Source organism: Heptranchias perlo, chromosome 16 (genome assembly GCF_035084215.1).
Source record: "Heptranchias perlo isolate sHepPer1 chromosome 16, sHepPer1.hap1, whole genome shotgun sequence".
NCBI lineage: Eukaryota > Metazoa > Chordata > Chondrichthyes > Hexanchiformes > Hexanchidae > Heptranchias > Heptranchias perlo.
The window spans coordinates 65,021,473-65,039,334 of record NC_090340.1 but is presented as its reverse complement, the minus strand read 5'-3'; the positions used below and the strand labels follow the sequence as shown (position 1 = coordinate 65,039,334).

Genomic DNA, 17,862 nt, shown 5'->3' with positions numbered 1-17,862 from the left:
AGTATCTGGCTACACCCGTGTATCTGCAGAGTTAGTGCCCGGAAAGTGTTTGGAGCCTAAGGTTTGTGTGGCGGTGTGTACCTTGGTTAGTGTTTTAATTTGGAAATGTTTGCAATCTGACACATCCTGTCCTACTCCCACAGGCACCTGGGACACCGAGCCCAGTTCCACCCTCTGAGGCACGGATTTGATGAATGGTTTGGGGCTCCAAACTGTCACTTCGGGCCGTTCAATAACAAGGACAAACCCAACATTCCCGTCTACAACAACTCGGAAATGGTCGGCAGGTAAAGTGCAGATGAGCAGGGGAGTTCACCATCTGGGAGCAGGGCTGGGACTGGGAGCGGGCTCCTCTCTCCGTCCCGTCCATCCCCTCCCCTCAGTCCCACACCGGGCGGTGATCTCCCGCTCCGTGTCTCCCGGTCCCACACCGGGCGGTGATCTCCCGCTCCGCGTCTCCCGGTCCCACACCGGGCGGTGATCTCCCGCTCCGTGTCTCCCAGTCCCATACCGGGCGGTGATCTCCCGCTCCGTGTCTCTCAGTCCCACACCGGGCGGTGATCTCCCGCTCCGTGTCTCTCGGTCCCACACCGGGCGGTGATCTCCCGCTCTGTGTCTCTCAGTCCCACACCGGGCGGTGATCTCCCGCTCCGTGTCTCCCGGTCCCACACCGGGCGGTGATCTCCCGCTCCGTGTCTCTCGGTCCCACACCGGGCGGTGATCTCCCGCTCCGTGTCTCCCGGTCCCACACCGGGCGGTGATCTCCCGCTCCGTGTCTCCCAGTCCCACACCGGGCGGTGATCTCCCGCTCCGTGTCTCTCGGTCCCACACCGGGCGGTGATCTCCCGCTCCGTGTCTCCCAGTCCCACACCGGGCGGTGATCTCCCGCTCCGTGTCTCTCGGTCCCACACCGGGTGGTGATCTCCCGCTCCGTGTCTCTCAGTCCCACACCGGGCGGTGATCTCCCGCTCCGTGTCTCTCGGTCCCACACCGGGCGGTGATCTCCCGCTCTGTGTCTCTCAGTCCCACACCGGGCGGTGATCTCCCGCTCCGTGTCTCCCGGTCCCACACCGGGCGGTGATCTCCCGCTCCGTGTCTCTCGGTCCCACACCGGGCGGTGATCTCCCGCTCCGTGTCTCCCGGTCCCACACCGGGCGGTGATCTCCCGCTCCGTGTCTCCCAGTCCCACACCGGGCGGTGATCTCCCGCTCCGTGTCTCTTGGTCCCACACCGGGCGGTGATCTCCCGCTCCGTGTCTCTCGGTCCCACACCGGGCGGTGATCTCCCGCTCCGTGTCTCTCAGTCCCACACCGGGCGGTGATCTCCCGCTCCGTGTCTCTCGGTCCCACACCGGGCGGTGATCTCCCGCTCCGTGTCTCTCGGTCCCACACCGGGCGGTGATCTCCCGCTCCGTGTAGCTCAGTCTGAGGAGGTTTATATTGAGACACTGCTACACTTCAATGGGAAATGCAGAAAGTGATTTTGACTGAAAGTAGCTGTGTCTGTGATTCTCCCACAGGTATTACGAAGAGTTTGAGATTGATTTAAAAACGGGAGAGTCCAACCTCACGCAGCTCTACTTACAGGTAACACAGTCAGGTCACCATGGTTACTGGTAACTTGTGCCTAACCCTAACCTGTAGGTCAGAGTGCGAGATCCAGAAATCGTCAAAGGATCCCGTTAGTAAAACAGGTGGGGCAGGGACCATGAATTGGCGCCTTCACCACACTGAGCCGCCGATTCCAGTCCCTGGGTAATAACAGGGAGGCCACTCGGCCCATCGAGTCAGTGCTGGCTCTCTGCAAGAGCAATCCAGCTAGTCCCACTCCCCTGCCCTATCCCCGTCGCCCTTTTGAAGGCCATAATTGAATCTGCCTCCACCACCCCCTCGGGCAGTGCATTCCAGATCCAAACCACTCACTGTGTAAAAAAGTTTTTCCTCATGTCACCTTTGGTTCTTTTGCCAATCACCTTAAATCTGTGTCCTCTGGTTCTTGACCCTTCTGCCAATGGGAACAGTTTCCCTCTATCTACGCTGTCCAGACCCATCATGATTTTGAACACCTCGATCAAATCTCCTCGTAACCGTCTCTGTTCCAAGGAGAACAACCCCAGCTTCTCCAGTCTATCCACGTAACTAAAGTCCCTCATCCCTGGAATCATTCTAGTAAATCTCTTCTGCACCCTCTCTAAGGCCTTCACATCTTTCCTAAAGTGCGGTGCCCAGAACTGGACACAATACTCCAGTTGTGGTCGAACCAGTGTTTTATAAAGATTCATCATGACTTCCATACTTTTGTACTCTATGCCTCTATTTATAAAGCCCAGGATCCCGTATGCTTTTTTAACCACTTTCTCAACCTGCCCTGCCACCTTCAATGATTTATGCACATATACCCCCAGATCTCTCTGTTTATGTACCCCTTTCCCCACATTATACTCCATCTGCCACCTTCTTGCCACTCACTTAACCTGTCTATATCCCTTTGCAGACTCTTTGTGTCCTCCTCACAGCTTACTTTCCCACCTAGCTTTGTATCATCAGCAAACTTGGATACATTACACTCGGTCCCTTCATCTAAGTCTTTGATATAGATTGTAAATAGCTGAGGCCCAAGCACTGATCCTTGCGGCACCCCACTAGTTACAGCCTGACAACCTGAAAATGACCCGTTTATTCCCACTCGCTCATTTTTTAATCTAATTTCCCAATCTACCTCAGCCAACTCGCCCCTCATACCCATGTATTTGGCTTTGTTTAATTCTAGTTTTGGATTTAAATATGTCACTCTCGAACTCAATGTGTAATTCTATCATATTATGATCACTCTTCACCCGAGGATCCTTTACTATGAGATTACTAATTAACCCTGTCTCATTACACAATACAAGATCTAAAATAGCCAGTTCCCAGGTTGGTTCCATGATGTATTGCTCTAGGAAACTGCCTCGAATACATTCCATGAACTCGTCCTCCAGACTACCTTTGCCAATTTGATTTGCCCAGTCTATATGAAGATTAAAGTCCCCCACCATTATTGCATTACCTTTGTTACAAGCTCCTATTATTTCATGATTAATATTCTGTCCAATGGTATAGCTACTGTTAGGAGGCCTATAAACTACTCCTACCAGTGTTTTCTGCCCCTTGTTATTCCTTATCTGCACCCAGACTGATTCTACTTCCTGATCTTCTGAGCCGAGATCCTTTCTCACCACTGTCCTTATGTCATCCTTTATTACCTCTCCTTTTCCATTCTCCCTGTCTTTTTGAAATGTCAAGTACCCTGGAATATTTAGTTCCCAACCTTGGTCACTTTGCAACCACATCTCTGTAATGGCTCTTAGATCAAACCCATTTATTTCTATTTGTGCCACTAATTCGTCTGTCTTGTTACGAATGCTTCGTGCATTCAGATAAAGAGCCTTCAATTTTAACTTTTTACTATTTTTCCCTGATTTGACCTTATTCACTGATGCACTATTACCGTTAAACTCTCTGTCCCTTCCTGCCACACTCTGCTCATCTTTTCCCAAATCACTACATTGTTCTATTGCCTTGTCTTTTCTCATTAGATTTCTAAATTTCCCCTCACCTGACCCCTCCCCCACCCTTTTTAGTTTAAAGCCCTGTCTACAGCCCTAGTTATTCGATTCGCCAGGACACTGGTCCCAGCCCGGTTTAGGTAGAATCCATCCCAACGGAACAGCTCCCTCTTTCCCCAGTACTGGTTCCAGTGCCCCATGAATCGAAACCCGTCTCCCACACCACTCTTTGAGCCACACAATTAACACTCTGACCTGTTTGTCCCTATGCCAATTTGCACATGACTCAGGTAGAAATCCAGAGATTATTACCTTTGAGGTTCTGCTTATTAATTTAGACCCAAACTCCTCAAACTCCCTCAGTGAAACTTCATTCCTAGTTCTACCTATGTTGTTGGTTCCTGTATGGACCACAACAACTGGATCCTCCCCCTTGTGCTCCATGGAGCCACGAGGAGATATCCTTAACCCTGGCGCAGGGCAGGCAACACATCCTTTGGGACTCTCGGTCGTGGCTGCAGAGAACAGTGTCTATCCCCCTGACTATACTACCCCCTACCACCCCCACATTCCTTTTTACTGCCCCCACATGAATGGCCTCCTGTACCACAGTGCCGTGGTCAATTAGCCCATCCTCCCTGCGGCCCTCGTTCTTATCCACGAAGGTAGCAAGTGCCTCATCTATTGGACAAGGTCACGGTCTGAGGCACCTCCATCACTGCATCCTGGGTCCCCACACCTGCCTGACTCGCAGTCACATCCTCCTGCCCCTGACCACTGAACAAATCCAAACACTAATTAACCTAAGGGGTGGGATTCCGGTCCCCGGGCCGATGATTCCCGTCCCCGGGCCGGTGATTCCGGTCCCCGGGCCGGTGATTCCCGTCCCCGAGCCGCCGATTCCGGTCCGCGGGCCGATGATTCCGGTCCCCGGGCCGGTGATTCCGTTCCCCGGGCCGGTGATTCCGGTCCCCGTGCCGCCGATTCCGGTCCGCGGGCCGATGATTCCGGTCCCCGGGCCGGTGATTCCGTTCCCCGGGCCGGTGATTCCGGTCCCCGTGCCGCCGATTCCGGTCCGCGGGCCGATGATTCCGGTCCGCGGGCCGGTGATTCCGGTCCGCGGGCCGGTGATTCCGGTCCCCGAGCCGCCGATGATTCCGGTCCCCGGGCCGACGATTCCGGTCACGCTGGGTTCTCCGGGGGAGAGTTGTGCCCTGGTCCCTCTTGCATCTGCTCCTCACCAAGGAGGTGTGGGGTTGGTGGAAGCTCAGGTAGACATTTTCGGCACTTTCAGACTTGGGGGCCGGTGGGCAGCAGGACCGGTGGGAGGAGCTGGGCCGGTGGGAGGAGCAGGGGCCGGTGGGAGGAGCAGGGGCCGGTGGGAGGAGCTGGGCCGGTGGGAGGAGCTGGGCTGGTGGGAGGAGCTGGGCTGGTGGGAGGAGCAGGGGCCGGTGGGAGGAGCTGGGCCGGTGGGAGGAGCTGGGCCGGTGGGAGGAGCTGGGCCGGTGGGAGGAGCTGGGCCGGTGGGAGGAGCAGGGGCCGGTGGGAGGAGCTGGGCCGGTGGGAGGAGCTGGGCCGGTGGGAGGAGCAGGGGCCGGTGGGAGGAGCTGGGCCGGTGGGAGGAGCTGGGCCGGTGGGAGGAGCTGGGCCGGTGGGAGGAGCAGGGGCCGGTGGGAGGAGCTGGGCCGGTGGGAGGAGCTGGGCCGGTGGGAGGAGCAGGGGCCGGTGGGAGGAGCTGGGCTGGTGGGAGGAGCTGGGCTGGTGGGAGGAGCAGGGGCCGGTGGGAGGAGCTGGGCCGGTGGGAGGAGCTGGGCCGGTGGGAGGAGCTGGGCCGGTGGGAGGAGCAGGGGCCGGTGGGAGGAGCAGGGCCGGTGGGAGGAGCAGGGGCCGGTGGGAGGAGCAGGGCCGGTGGAAGGAGCAGGGCCGGTGGGAGGAGCAGGGGCCGGTGGGCAGCAGGGCCGGTGGGAGGAGCTGGGCCGGTGGGAGGAGCAGGGCCGGTGGGAGGAGCTGGGCCGGTGGGAGGAGCAGGGGCCGGTGGGCAGCAGGGCCGGTGGGAGGAGCAGGGCCGGTGGGAGGAGCAGGGCCGGTGGAAGGAGCAGGGGCCGGTGGGCAGCAGGGCCGGTGGGAGGAGCAGGGCCGGTGGGAGGAGCAGGGGCCGGTGGGCAGCAGGGGCCGGTGGGCAGCAGGGGCCGGTGGGAGGAGCAGGGCCGGTGGGAGGAGCTGGGCCGGTGGGCAGCAGGGGCCGGTGGGCAGCAGGGCCGGTGGGAGGAGCAGGGGCCGGTGGGAGGAGCAGGGGCCGGTGGGCAGCAGGGGCCGGTGGGCAGCAGGGCCGGTGGGAGGAGCAGGGGCCGGTGGGAGGAGCAGGGGCCGGTGGGCAGCAGGGGCCGGTGGGAGGAGCTGGGCCGGTGGGAGGAGCAGGGGCCGGTGGGAGGAGCAGGGCCGGTGGGAGGAGCAGGGCCGGTGGGCAGCAGGGCCGGTGGGAGGAGCTGGGCCGGTGGGAGGAGCAGGGGCCGGTGGGCAGCAGGGCCGGTGGGAGGAGCTGGGCCGGTGGGAGGAGCAGGGCCGGTGGGAGGAGCAGGGCCGGTGGGAGGAGCAGGGACCGGTGGGAGGAGCAGGGCCGGTGGGAGGAGCAGGGCCGGTGGGAGGAGCAGGGCCGGTGGGAGGAGCAGGGACCGGTGGGAGGAGCTGGGCCGGTGGGAGGAGCAGGGCCGGTGGGAGGAGCAGGGCCGGTGGGAGGAGCAGGGACCGGTGGGAGGAGCAGGGCCGGTGGGAGGAGCAGGGCCGGTGGGAGGAGCAGGGCCGGTGGGAGGAGCAGGGCCGGTGGGAGGAGCAGGGGCCGGTGGGAGGAGCAGGGCCGGTGGGAGGAGCAGGGCCGGTGGGAGGAGCAGGGCCGGTGGGAGGAGCAGGGCCGGTGGGAGGAGCAGGGCCGGTGGGAGGAGCAGGGCCGGTGGGAGGAGCAGGACCGGTGGGAGGAGCAGGGCCCAGAAATGTCCTGATTACTAAAATAACATTCAGGGTGTGAGACCAGTTGCCAGCCCTGGTCAAGGGACCAGACATTGGGTGGGAAATTCCTCCTCCTCACCCCACCACCTCCTCCATTAGTAACACAGGAGCAGGAGGAGGCCATTCAGCCCCTCGAGCCTGTTCCGCTATTCAATTAGATCATGGCTGATCTGTATCTTAACTCCATTTCCCTTTACTCCATAAACCTTATTCCCTTTACCGAACAAAAATCTACCAATCTCAGTTTTGAAATTTCCAATTGACCCCCAGCCTCAGCAGCTTTTTGGGGGCGAGAGTTCCAGATTCCCACTCCCCTTTGTGTGAAGAAGTGCTTCCTGACATCACCCCTGAACGGCCTGGCTCTAATTTTAAGGTTCTGCCCCCTTGTTCTGGACTCCCCCCACCAGAGGAAATAGTTTCTCTCTATCGACCCTATCAAATCCTTTAATCATCTTAAACACCTCGATTAGATCACCCCTTAATCTTCTGGACTCGAGGGAATACAAGCCCAGTCTGTGCAACCTGTCCTCCATAATTTAACCCTTTTAGTCCCGGTATTTTTCTGATGAACCCGCACTGCCCCCCCTCCAAGGCCAATCTCTCCTTCCTGAGGGGCGGTGCCCAGAACTGAGCTTTATATAAACTGTAACGTAACTTCCACCCGTTTGTATTCCGGCCCCCTTCCGATAAAGGCCAACATTCCAATCGCCAGTGTTCAGTTGGTGCAGCCTCTGTACTGGCTGCTCCCACAATGTCCTTAAAGGCTTGTGTTTAAAGGGTGAATTTATTCCCTTCAATCATGACGTTATCTCAGATTATTTAGTGAGTTAGCTGGGCTGTTTCGATTTTTCTCCTTAGTCTCCTGATCTCTTGGTTTCATTCTGCTGATCAGTTTTGGCCGGAGTGTGAAGGGGGAAGAGACATTTTGTGTTGGCTCCTGTCCTCAGTAGTGAAGTGAATGAAGGAGAGAGTCACACTGACACACATCCTGCTCACACCATCCTGCTCACACCATCCTGCTCACACCATCCTGCTCACACCATCCTGCTCACACCATCCTGCTCACACCATCCTGCTCACACCATCCTGCTCACACCATCCTGCTCACACCATCCTGCTCACACCATCCTGCTCACACCATCCTGCTCACACCATCCTGCTCACACCATCCTGCTCATACCATCCTGCTCACACCATCCTGCTCACACCATCCTGCTCACACCATCCTGCTCACACCATCCAAACACCTTGAGAGCACCTCGCACACTGGTGCAAACCCCACCCTGACAAGCTGTGAAATTGAATTCAATAAATCTGGTCATTTGTGGCTGGAACGAGATAGAAATGTCCGTAAAAGATTGTCATAAAAACCCAACTGGTTGATTGATGTCCTTCAGGGAAGGGAACCTGCCGTCCTTCCCCGGTCTGGGCCCACACGTGAACCATGTGGTTGACTCTTAATTCCCTCGGGGCAACTAGAGATTCACCCACATCCCAAGAGTGAATATTAAAAAAAAATCCATCAACGGGAGTCTCTCGGCCCAGTCACTGCGACATGCTCTCTCCGATTTTCTAATGATGCCTCTTTGGTCGGCAGGAAGCGATGGATTTTATCAGGCGACAGGCTGCGAGGAAGCAGCAGTTCTTCCTTTATTGGGCTGTTGATGCAACTCACACTCCCGTCTACGCATCCAGGACTTTCCTGGGAACAAGTCAAAGAGGCTTGTAAGTACTGGTCAGTGTGTTATAGCAGTGCTAAGCTGCAGGAATATTGTGGTTAGATGGTCAGTGTGAGGCCCCAGAGGGGAGCATAGATGTTCAAAACTGTGATCTTCCTGTGGCAGACTCAGTGATCTGATACCTGTGCCAGGTTTGCAGTCCACCCGCCCGGATCAGTCTGGGAACCTGGAGGCTAGGATTCTTCCCACTGCAGGCCAGTACAGGGCGGCGTGAACAGTACGAGCGGTGAACTGTTTCGCTGTGCTCTACTGGTCAGATGTGTGGTGAGTGCTAGTTAAACTCCAGCAGTACCCCCTACATACACTTCGGGGGTCCCTAAGGCTTAGCTCAGACAACCGTACGTGAGCTCTCTGGACTTGAGTGAGTGGAGTGTTTCCCTATGAAGAGAAAAGGAGAGTGCAGTTTGCATCGGGTACACAGGGACTGTGCGTGTGGTTTCTCAGTAGTTTGTTTTGATGGGAGGGTTTCATTGTTTATCAGGCATCCGACTGACCAAAAAAAACAACAATCAAACGTAATCTGCTGCCAACGCAAGCTGTGAAATGGACGCTGGCTTTGTCTAGACTGTAACATTGTGATTGGGACGTTCCCAGGTACGGGGATGCAGTGCGTGAGATAGACGACAGCATTGGGAAAATCCTACAGGAGCTCCACACACAGGCCGTCGCCAACAACACCTTCGTGTTTTTCACATCGGACAATGGGGCCGCACTCATCTCAGCCCCGAACCAAGGTGGGTTCACCTGATGCCAGGTCGGGGCACAGGTGGCACATTGAAGGGGGCATTTCTCCCTCTCCCCGTGTGTGTTGCAAATTCAGGTCTGCTGTAGGTATCTTACTGGGTAACTCCAGAAGCAGTTTGAGTGCCTTAATTTGATGGGAGTTGACTCCCACTGCCCCGTGTGACCGAGAGCAATAGTGGGATCCGCGGATATAACAATGAAGCTTCCTCGTCAGTTGGGTCAAATCTCTGTTTCTTTAATCTCTCCGAAGGCAGATAGAATTAACACAAAGAATAAAAGTTTGGTTTGAATCATTAAATAAGGTGAAATGTACAGAGCAACGTGGACGATAAGATTCTCAATCTAATGGTTACAACTTATATTAGCATAATGATATAAAAATAAAGAACACGCAACGATACCCCCCACTCTGGTTAGTCACCTCACTTAACTTAAACAGAATAATCTCGTCCTCCTGTCCTATAGCCCAGGATAGGACTTCTCTCCCTACAGTTCCCAGTTAACCCTGAGCAGAGTACCCTACCCCAGCTGAGCTGGGCAACACTTGGCTTCCCGTCTCTCCGCCGTGAGCAGGTGAGGGGACTTGCTGCTGCTTGTTATGCGATGTAGACCTGATTCCTGAGGTGCCCAGATTATCCGCTGTGCCTGAACACACACCCTCGGTTTGTGAGATATGGGGTAATCTATCTGCTTGACATTCCATGAGCCCTTGGCAATGATTGGAACTCTTTGGAATTACACTCTTTCTCACCCCGCCCCCCTAAGACCCTCGTGATATGGAATATCCAGGCCCTTCCTGGACAGTGAAACCCATAGCAAATTCCGGAATGCTGCTTGGTGGTGCTGGAGTCGACCCAGTAACCCCAGGGTATAGTGTGTGGCCCGAGGGGGTTTACCCAGGGTATAGTGTGTGGCCCGAGGGGGTTTACCCAGGGTATAGTGTGTGGCCCGAGGGGGTTTACCCGGGGTATAGTGTGTGGCCCGAGGGGGTTTACCCAGGGTATAGTGTGTGGCCCGAGGGGGTTTACCCAGGGTATAGTGTGTGGCCCGAGGGGGTTTACCCAGGGTATAGTGTGTGGCCCGAGGGGGTTTACCCAGGGTATAGTGTGTGGCCCGAGGGGGTTTACCCGGGGTATAGTGTGTGGCCCGAGGGGGTTTACCCAGGGTATAGTGTGTGGCCCGAGGGGGTTTACCCAGGGTATAGTGTGTGGCCCGAGGGGGTTTACCCAGGGTATAGTGTGTGGCCCGAGGGGGTTTACCCAGGGTATAGTGTGTGGCCCGAGGGGGTTTACCCAGGGTATAGTGTGTGGCACGTGGGGGTTTACCCAGGGTATAGTGTGTGGCCCGAGGGGGTTTACCCAGGGTATAGTGTGTGGCCCGAGGGGGTTTACCCAGGGTATAGTGTGTGGCCCGAGGGGGTTTACCCAGGGTATAGTGTGTGGCACAAGGGGGTTTACCCGGGGTATAGTGTGTGGCACGTGGGGGTTTACCCAGGGTATAGTGTGTGGCCCGAGGGGGTTTACCCGGGGTATAGTGTGTGGCACGTGGGGGTTTACCCAGGGTATAGTGTGTGGCCCGAGGGGGTTTACCCAGGGTATAGTGTGTGGCACAAGGGGGTTTACCCAGGGTATAGTGTGTGGCACAAGGGGGTTTACCCGGGGTATAGTGTGTGGCACGTGGGGGTTTACCCGGGGTATAGTGTGTGGCACAAGGGGGTTTACCCAGGGTATAGTGTGTGGCCCGAGGGGGTTTACCCAGGGTATAGTGTGTGGCACAAGGGGGTTTACCCAGGGTATAGTGTGTGGCCCGAGGGGGTTTACCCGGGGTATAGTGTGTGGCACAAGGGGGTTTACCCGGGGTATAGTGTGTGGCACAAGGGGGTTTACCCGGGGTGTAGTGTGTGGCACAAGGGGGTTTACCCAGGGTATAGTGTGTGGCCCGAGGGGGTTTACCCAGGGTATAGTGTGTGGCACAAGGGGGTTTACCCAGGGTATAGTGTGTGGCCCGAGGGGGTTTACCCGGGGTATAGTGTGTGGCACAAGGGGGTTTACCCAGGGTATAGTGTGTGGCCCGAGGGGGTTTACCCGGGGTATAGTGTGTGGCACAAGGGGGTTTACCCAGGGTATAGTGTGTGGCACGTGGGGGTTTACCCAGGGTATAGTGTGTGGCCCGAGGGGGTTTACCCGGGGTATAGTGTGTGGCACAAGGGGGTTTACCCAGGGTATAGTGTGTGGCCCGAGGGGGTTTACCCAGGGTATAGTGTGTGGCACAAGGGGGTTTACCCAGGGTATAGTGTGTGGCCCGAGGGGGTTTACCCAGGGTATAGTGTGTGGCACAAGGGGGTTTACCCGGGGTATAGTGTGTGGCACAAGGGGGTTTACCCGGGGTATAGTGTGTGGCACGAGGGGGTTTACCCAGGGTATAGTGTGTGGTACGAGGGGGTTTACCCAGGGTATAGTGTGTGGCACGAGGGGGTTTACCCAGGGTATAGTGTGTGGTACGAGGGGGTTTACCCAGGGTATAGTGTGTGGCACGTGGGGGTTTACCCGGGGTATAGTGTGTGGTACGAGGGGGTTTACCCAGGGTATAGTGTGTGGCACGAGGGGGTTTACCCAGGGTATAGTGTGTGGCCCGAGGGGGTTTACCCAGGGTATAATGAAGCTGTCCTGATGTATTGATGGGACTGATTGTTGCACCATGAGATTACGATGGGCTTTGCGTTGCTCTAGGGGGGAGTAACGGCCCATTCCTGTGTGGAAAGGAGACCACGTTTGAGGGTGGAATGCGCGAGCCTGCGATCGCCTGGTGGCCGGGACAGATACCTGCCGGACAGGTGAGCACCTCTTCATCGGGTGGGGGAGGGGCGTTGTTACAGCGGTCACTCCGACCCGGGGTCGTGACGCGGCCACTCTGTCCCAGGATTCCGGTCACTCCGTCCTGGGGTGGTGTTGTGGTCACTCTGTCCCAGGGTTTCGGTCACTCCGACCCGGGGTCATGTCGCGGTCACTCTGTCCCAGGGCTGCGGTCACTCTGTCCCAGGGCTACGGTCACTCCGTCCGAGGGTTGTGTCGCGGCCCTCCATCCTGATGTCGTGTTGTGGTCACTCTGTCCCAGGGTTGTGGTCACTCTGTCCCAGGGTTGCGGTCACTCCGTCCTGGGGTCGTGCTGTGGTCACTCTGTCCCAGGGTTGCGGTCACTCCGTCCTGGGGTCGTGCTGTGGTCACTCTGTCCCAGGGGTTGTGTGTGCTGCTCAAACTGTCTGAATATTTTCTCGGTTCCCAGGATTGAGTCCGTCACTGGGGATCTGTTTCACAGTCTGATGTGCAACCCATAAATATCCTGAGGCCCAGGAATCTCCTTCCCTCACATCAAATCGTAGAATGACAGAAATTACAGCTCAGGGAAACAGGGACACTCAGTCTGTGATTGATGCCCCAACCCCAGTCATCAGGCATCACTACCCCACCCACACCCCCCCTGCTCACGGACCTCACTCACCCCCCCCGCGCCCCCCACACACATAAAGTGACCCACTTGTATACTCACAGGCACACACAGACAGACATACAGGCACACACAGACAGACATACAGGCACACACACACACAAACAGGCACACGCGCGCACACACAGACAGACATACATATACATATATATATATATATGTGTGTGTGTGTATATATTTGGCAGTCAGTGCCTTGGGCTTGATGTGTGGTTTGGTTTCTGGTTACAGGTCAGTCACCAGCTGGGCTCTGTCATGGATCTGTTCACGACCAGCCTGACCCTCGCGGGGCTCCCTCCACCTGCCGACCGTCAATTCGACGGGATTGACCTTTCACCAGTGATCTTGCAGAATAAGATTATCAGCAGGTATGTGGCCGGGGCCCGGTTCGGGGAGAAGAAAACATTTACCTTCTTAAAAATAAGGGGGAGATGCTAGAGCCTGAAAACAGAAGGAACACGTAGGAACATAGGAACAGGAGGAGGCCATTCAGCCCCTCGAGCCTGTTCCGCCATTCAATGAGATCATGGCTGATCTGTGATCTAACTCCATATACCTGCCTTGGTCCCACGTCCCCTAATACCTTTGGTTAACAATCAATCTCAGATTTGAAATTAACCGATCCGGGAGGTGATGCAGTGCAAAAGGAGGTCACAGTGCAAAAGGAGGTCACAGTGCAAAAGGAGGTCACAGTGCAAAAGGAGGTCATGAATATCAGTGAGGGTGAGGGTGAGGGTTCCTCCGGGGAGTGCAGCCAGAGCTAAGTCCACAGCACCATGGGTGGCTCAGCTGTACAGGGGGGAGGAGAAAGGTCAGGAGAGCGATAGTGATAGGGGATTCTATAGTTAGGGGAGCAGACAGGCGTTTCTGTGGCCTCAGACGTGATTCCAGGATGGTATGTTGCCTCCCTGGTGCCAGGGTCAAGGATGTCACTGAGCGGCCGCAGAACATTCTGGGAGGCGGTGGAGGGTGAACAGCCAGAGCTCGTGGTCCATATCGGTACCAACCACATAGGGAGAAAGAGGGATGAGGTCCTGCAGGCAAATTTTAAGGAGTTTGGAAATAAATTAATAAGCAGGACCTCAAAGGTAGTGATCTCCGGATTACTCCCGGTGCCACACGCTGGTGAGCATAGAAATAGGAGGATAGAGCAGATGAATGTGTGGCTGGAGAGATGGTGCAGGAGGGAGGGCTTTAGATTCCTGGGGCATTGGGATCAGTTCTGGGGAAGGTGGGACTTGTACAGGCCAGACGGGTTGCACCTCAATGGAGCTGGGACCAATGTCCTCGCGGGAAGGTTCGCTAGTGCTGTGGGGGAGGGGGTTTAAACTAATTTGGCAGGGGGATGGACACCAGGATGTAGCAATGGAAAGGAGAAACAAGGTGCACAAAAGATTGGGAGAGAAAGATAGCACTCGAGCAAGAAATAGTACAGTATTAGGCGGATCAGACCAAGAGAGAATAAAAGAAGGTCTACGTTTGGTTTACACTGCATGTGTGTAAACGCACGAAGCGTGGTAAACAAGGTGGGTGAGCTGCAGGCGCAATGAGCCACATGGGAATCTGATGCTGTGACGATAACGGAAACCTGGCTCAAAAAAGGGCAGGATTGGGTACTAAATATTCCTGGATACAAAGTGCTCAGGAAAGATAGGGAAGGAAAGAAAGGAGAGGGGGTGGCAGTATTGATTAAGGAGAATATTACAGTACTGGAGAGAGAGGATGTCCTGGAGCGGTCAAGGACAGAATCTATTTGGTTGGAGCTGAGAAACAATAGAGGTGCCATTACACTACTGGGTGTATTCTATAGGCCACCAACTAGTGGGAAGGATATAGAGGAGCAAATTTGCAGGGAAATTACAGAGAGGTGCAAAAGCCAAAGAGTAGTGATAATGGGGGACTTCAACTATCCCAATATAGACTGGGATAGTAATAATATAAGGGGCAAAGAGGGGGAGGAATTTTTGAAGTGTGTTCAGGAGAACTTTCTTAACCAGTACATTTCCAGCCCAACGAGGAATGAAGCATTGCTGGACTTGGTTCTAGGGAATGAGACAGGCCAAGTGGAGCAAGTGTCAGTGGGGGAACATTTAGGGAGCAGCGATCATAGATCATAAGGGTTAGAATAGCTATGGAAAAGGACACAGACCACTCTAAAGTAAAAATACTCAATTGGAGGAGGGCCAATTTCAATGGGATGAGAACAGATCTGGCCCGGGTAAATTGGAATCAAAGATTGGCAGGCAAAACTGTAATTGAACATTGGGCGACCTTTAAGAAGGAGATGGTTCGGGTACAGTCTAGGTACATTCCCACGAGGCAGAAAGGTAGGGCAAATAAAGCCAGAGCTCCCTGGATGATGAAAGAGAGAGTGAGTAAGATGAAACTGGAAAAAGGGGCGTATGACAGATGTCAGGTTGATAACACAAGTGAGAACCAGGCAGAATATAGAAAGTTCAGAGGGGAAGTGAAAAAGGAAATAAGAGGGGCAAAGAGAGAGTATGAGAATAGACTGGCGGCCAACATAAAAGGGAATCCAAAAGCCTTCTACAGACATATAAACAGTAAACGGGTAGTAAGAGGAGGGGTGGGGCCAATTAGGGACCATAAAGGAGATCTACTCATGGAGGCAGAGGGCATGGCTGAGGTACTAAATGAGTACTTTGCATCTGTCTTTACCAAGGAAGAAGATGCTTCCAGAGTCTCAGTAAAGGAAGATATAGTTGAGATACTGGATGGGCTAAAAATTGATAAAGAAGAGGTACTTGAAAGGCTGACTGTACTTAAAGTAGATAAGTCACCCGGTCCGGATGGGATGCATCCTCGGTTGCTGAGGGAAGTAAGGGTGGAAATTACAGAGGTACTGGCCATAATCTTCCAAACATCCTTAGATACGGGGGTGGTGCTGGAGGACTGGAGAATTGCAAATGTTACACCCTTGTTCAAAAAAGGGTGTAAGGATAAACCCAGCAACTATAGGCCAGTCAGTTTAACCTCTGTGGTGGGGAAACTTTTAGAAACGATAATCCGGGACAGAATTAACAGTCGCTTGGACGAGGGTGGATTGATTAAGGAAAGCCAGCACGGATTTGTTAAAGGCAAATCGTGTTTAACTAACTTGATTGAGTTTTTTGATGAGGTAACAGAGAGGGTCAATGAGGGCAATGCAGTTGATGTGGTGTATATGGACTTTCAAAAGGCGTTTGATAAAGTGCCGCATAATAGGCTTATCATCAAGATTGAAGCCCATGGAATAAAAGGGGCAGTAGCAACATGGATACAAAATTGGCTAAGTAACAGGAAGCAGAGAGTAGTGGTGAATGGTTGTTTTTCGGACTGGAGGGAGGTGTACAGTGGTGTTCCCCAGGGGTCAGTGCTGGGACCACTGGTTTTCTTGATATACATTAATGACCTGGACTTGGGTGTACAGGGCACAATTTCCAAATTTGCAGATGACACAAAACTTGGAAGGGTAGTGAACAGTGAGGAGGATAGTGATAGTGGAAGATGTGGGTCTGGTTCTTAATGAATAGTTTGTCTTCACAAAGGAGAGGAATGATACAGGGATTGAAGTTAAGGAGGAGGAGTGTGAAATATTGGATGGGATAAACAGTGAGAGAGGAAGTATTAAGGGGATTAGCATATTTGAAAGTAGATAAATCACCAGGCCCGGATGAAATGTATTCCAGGTTGCTAAGAGAAGCAAAGGAGGGAATAGTGGAGGCTCTGACCATCATTTTCCAAACTTGACTGGATACAGGCGTGGTGCCGGAGGATTGGAGGACTGCTAACATTGTACCGTTGTTTAAAAAGGGTGTGAGGGATAGACCGAGTAATTCCAGGCCAGTCAGTCTAACCTCGGTGGTGGGCAAATTATTGGAATCGATTCTGAGGGACAGGATAAACTGTCATTTAGAAAGGTACGGGTTAATCAAGGACAGTCAGCATAGATTTGTTAAGGGGAGGTCGTGTCTGACTAACTTGATTGAATTTTTCGAGGCGGTGACAAGGAGGATCGATGAGGGTAACGCAATTGATGTAGTCTACATGGATTTTAGCAAGGCTTTTGACAAGGTCCCACATGGCAGATTGGTCAAAAAAGTAAAAGCCCATGGGATCCAAGGGAATGTGGTAAATTGGATCCAAAATTGGCTCAGTGGAAGGAAGCAAAGGTGTTTTTGCAACTGGAAGGCTGTTTCCAGTGGGGTTCCGCAGGGCTCGGTACTAGGTCCTTTGCTTTTTGTGGGAAACATTAACGATTTGGACTTAAATGTAGGGGGCATGATTAAGAAATTTGCGGATGACACAAAGATAGGCCGTGTGGTTGATAGTGAGGAGGAAAGCTGTAGACTGCAGGAAGATATCAATGGACTGGTCAGGTGGGCAGAAAAGTGGCAAATGGAATTCAATCTGGAGAAGTGTGAGGTAATGCATTTGGGGAGGGCAAACAAGGCAAGGGAATACACAATAAATGGGAGGATACTGAGAGGTGTAGAGGAAGTGAGGGACCTTGGATTGCATGTCCACAGATCCCTGAAGGTATCAGGACAGGTCGATAAGGTGGTTAAGAAAGCATATGGAATGCTTTCCTTTATTAGCCGAGGCATAGAATATAAGAGCAGGGATGTTATGCTGGAACTGTATAAAACACTGGTTAGGCCACAGCTTGAATACTGTGTACAGTTCTGGTCACCACATTACAGGAAAGATGTAATCGCACTAGAGAGGGTACAGAGGAGATTTACAAGGATGTTGCCAGGACTGAAGAATTTGAGCTATGAGGAAAGATTGGATGTTTTCCTTTGAACAGAGGAGGCCGAGGGGTGATTTAATTGAGGTATACAAAATTATGAGGGGAGTGGATAGGAAGGACCTACTTCCCTTAGCAGAGGGGTCAGTGACCAGGGGGCATAGATTTAAAGTGATTGGTAGAAGGATTAGAGCGGAAATGAGGAAACTTTTTTTTCCCCAGAGGGTGGTGGGGGTCTGGAACTCACTGCCTGAGAGGGTGGTAGAGGCAGAAACCCTCAACTCATGTAAAAATTACCTGGATGAGCACCTGAAGAGCCGTGACCTGCAGGGCTACGGACCAAATGCAGGAAAGTGGGATTAGACTGGGTGGCTCGTTTCTCAGCCAGCCCGGACACAATGGGCCGAATGGCCTCCTTCTGTGCCGTAAATTTTCTATGATTCTATGATAGACTTCAAGAGGATATAGACAGGCTGGTGGAATGGGCAGACACATGGCGGATGAAATTTAACACAGAGAAATGCGAAGTGATACATTTCGATAGGCAGAATGAGGAGAGGCAATATAAACTGAAAGGT

At 53.9% G+C, this 17,862-nt stretch overlaps 1 protein-coding gene across 1 annotated transcript in view; it reads left to right on the top strand.

Annotated features, from left to right (window-relative positions):
- The window catches only part of galns (galactosamine (N-acetyl)-6-sulfatase), a 70,522-nt gene that overhangs the window by 11,685 nt on the left and 40,975 nt on the right, over positions 1-17,862 (top strand). The window contains exons 5-10 of the mRNA XM_067998214.1: positions 144-287; positions 1,520-1,586; positions 8,148-8,275; positions 8,884-9,023; positions 11,763-11,866; positions 12,766-12,902. Coding sequence (XP_067854315.1) covers positions 144-287; positions 1,520-1,586; positions 8,148-8,275; positions 8,884-9,023; positions 11,763-11,866; positions 12,766-12,902 — 720 coding nt within the window. The remainder of the gene's footprint in view (positions 1-143; positions 288-1,519; positions 1,587-8,147; positions 8,276-8,883; positions 9,024-11,762; positions 11,867-12,765; positions 12,903-17,862) is intronic.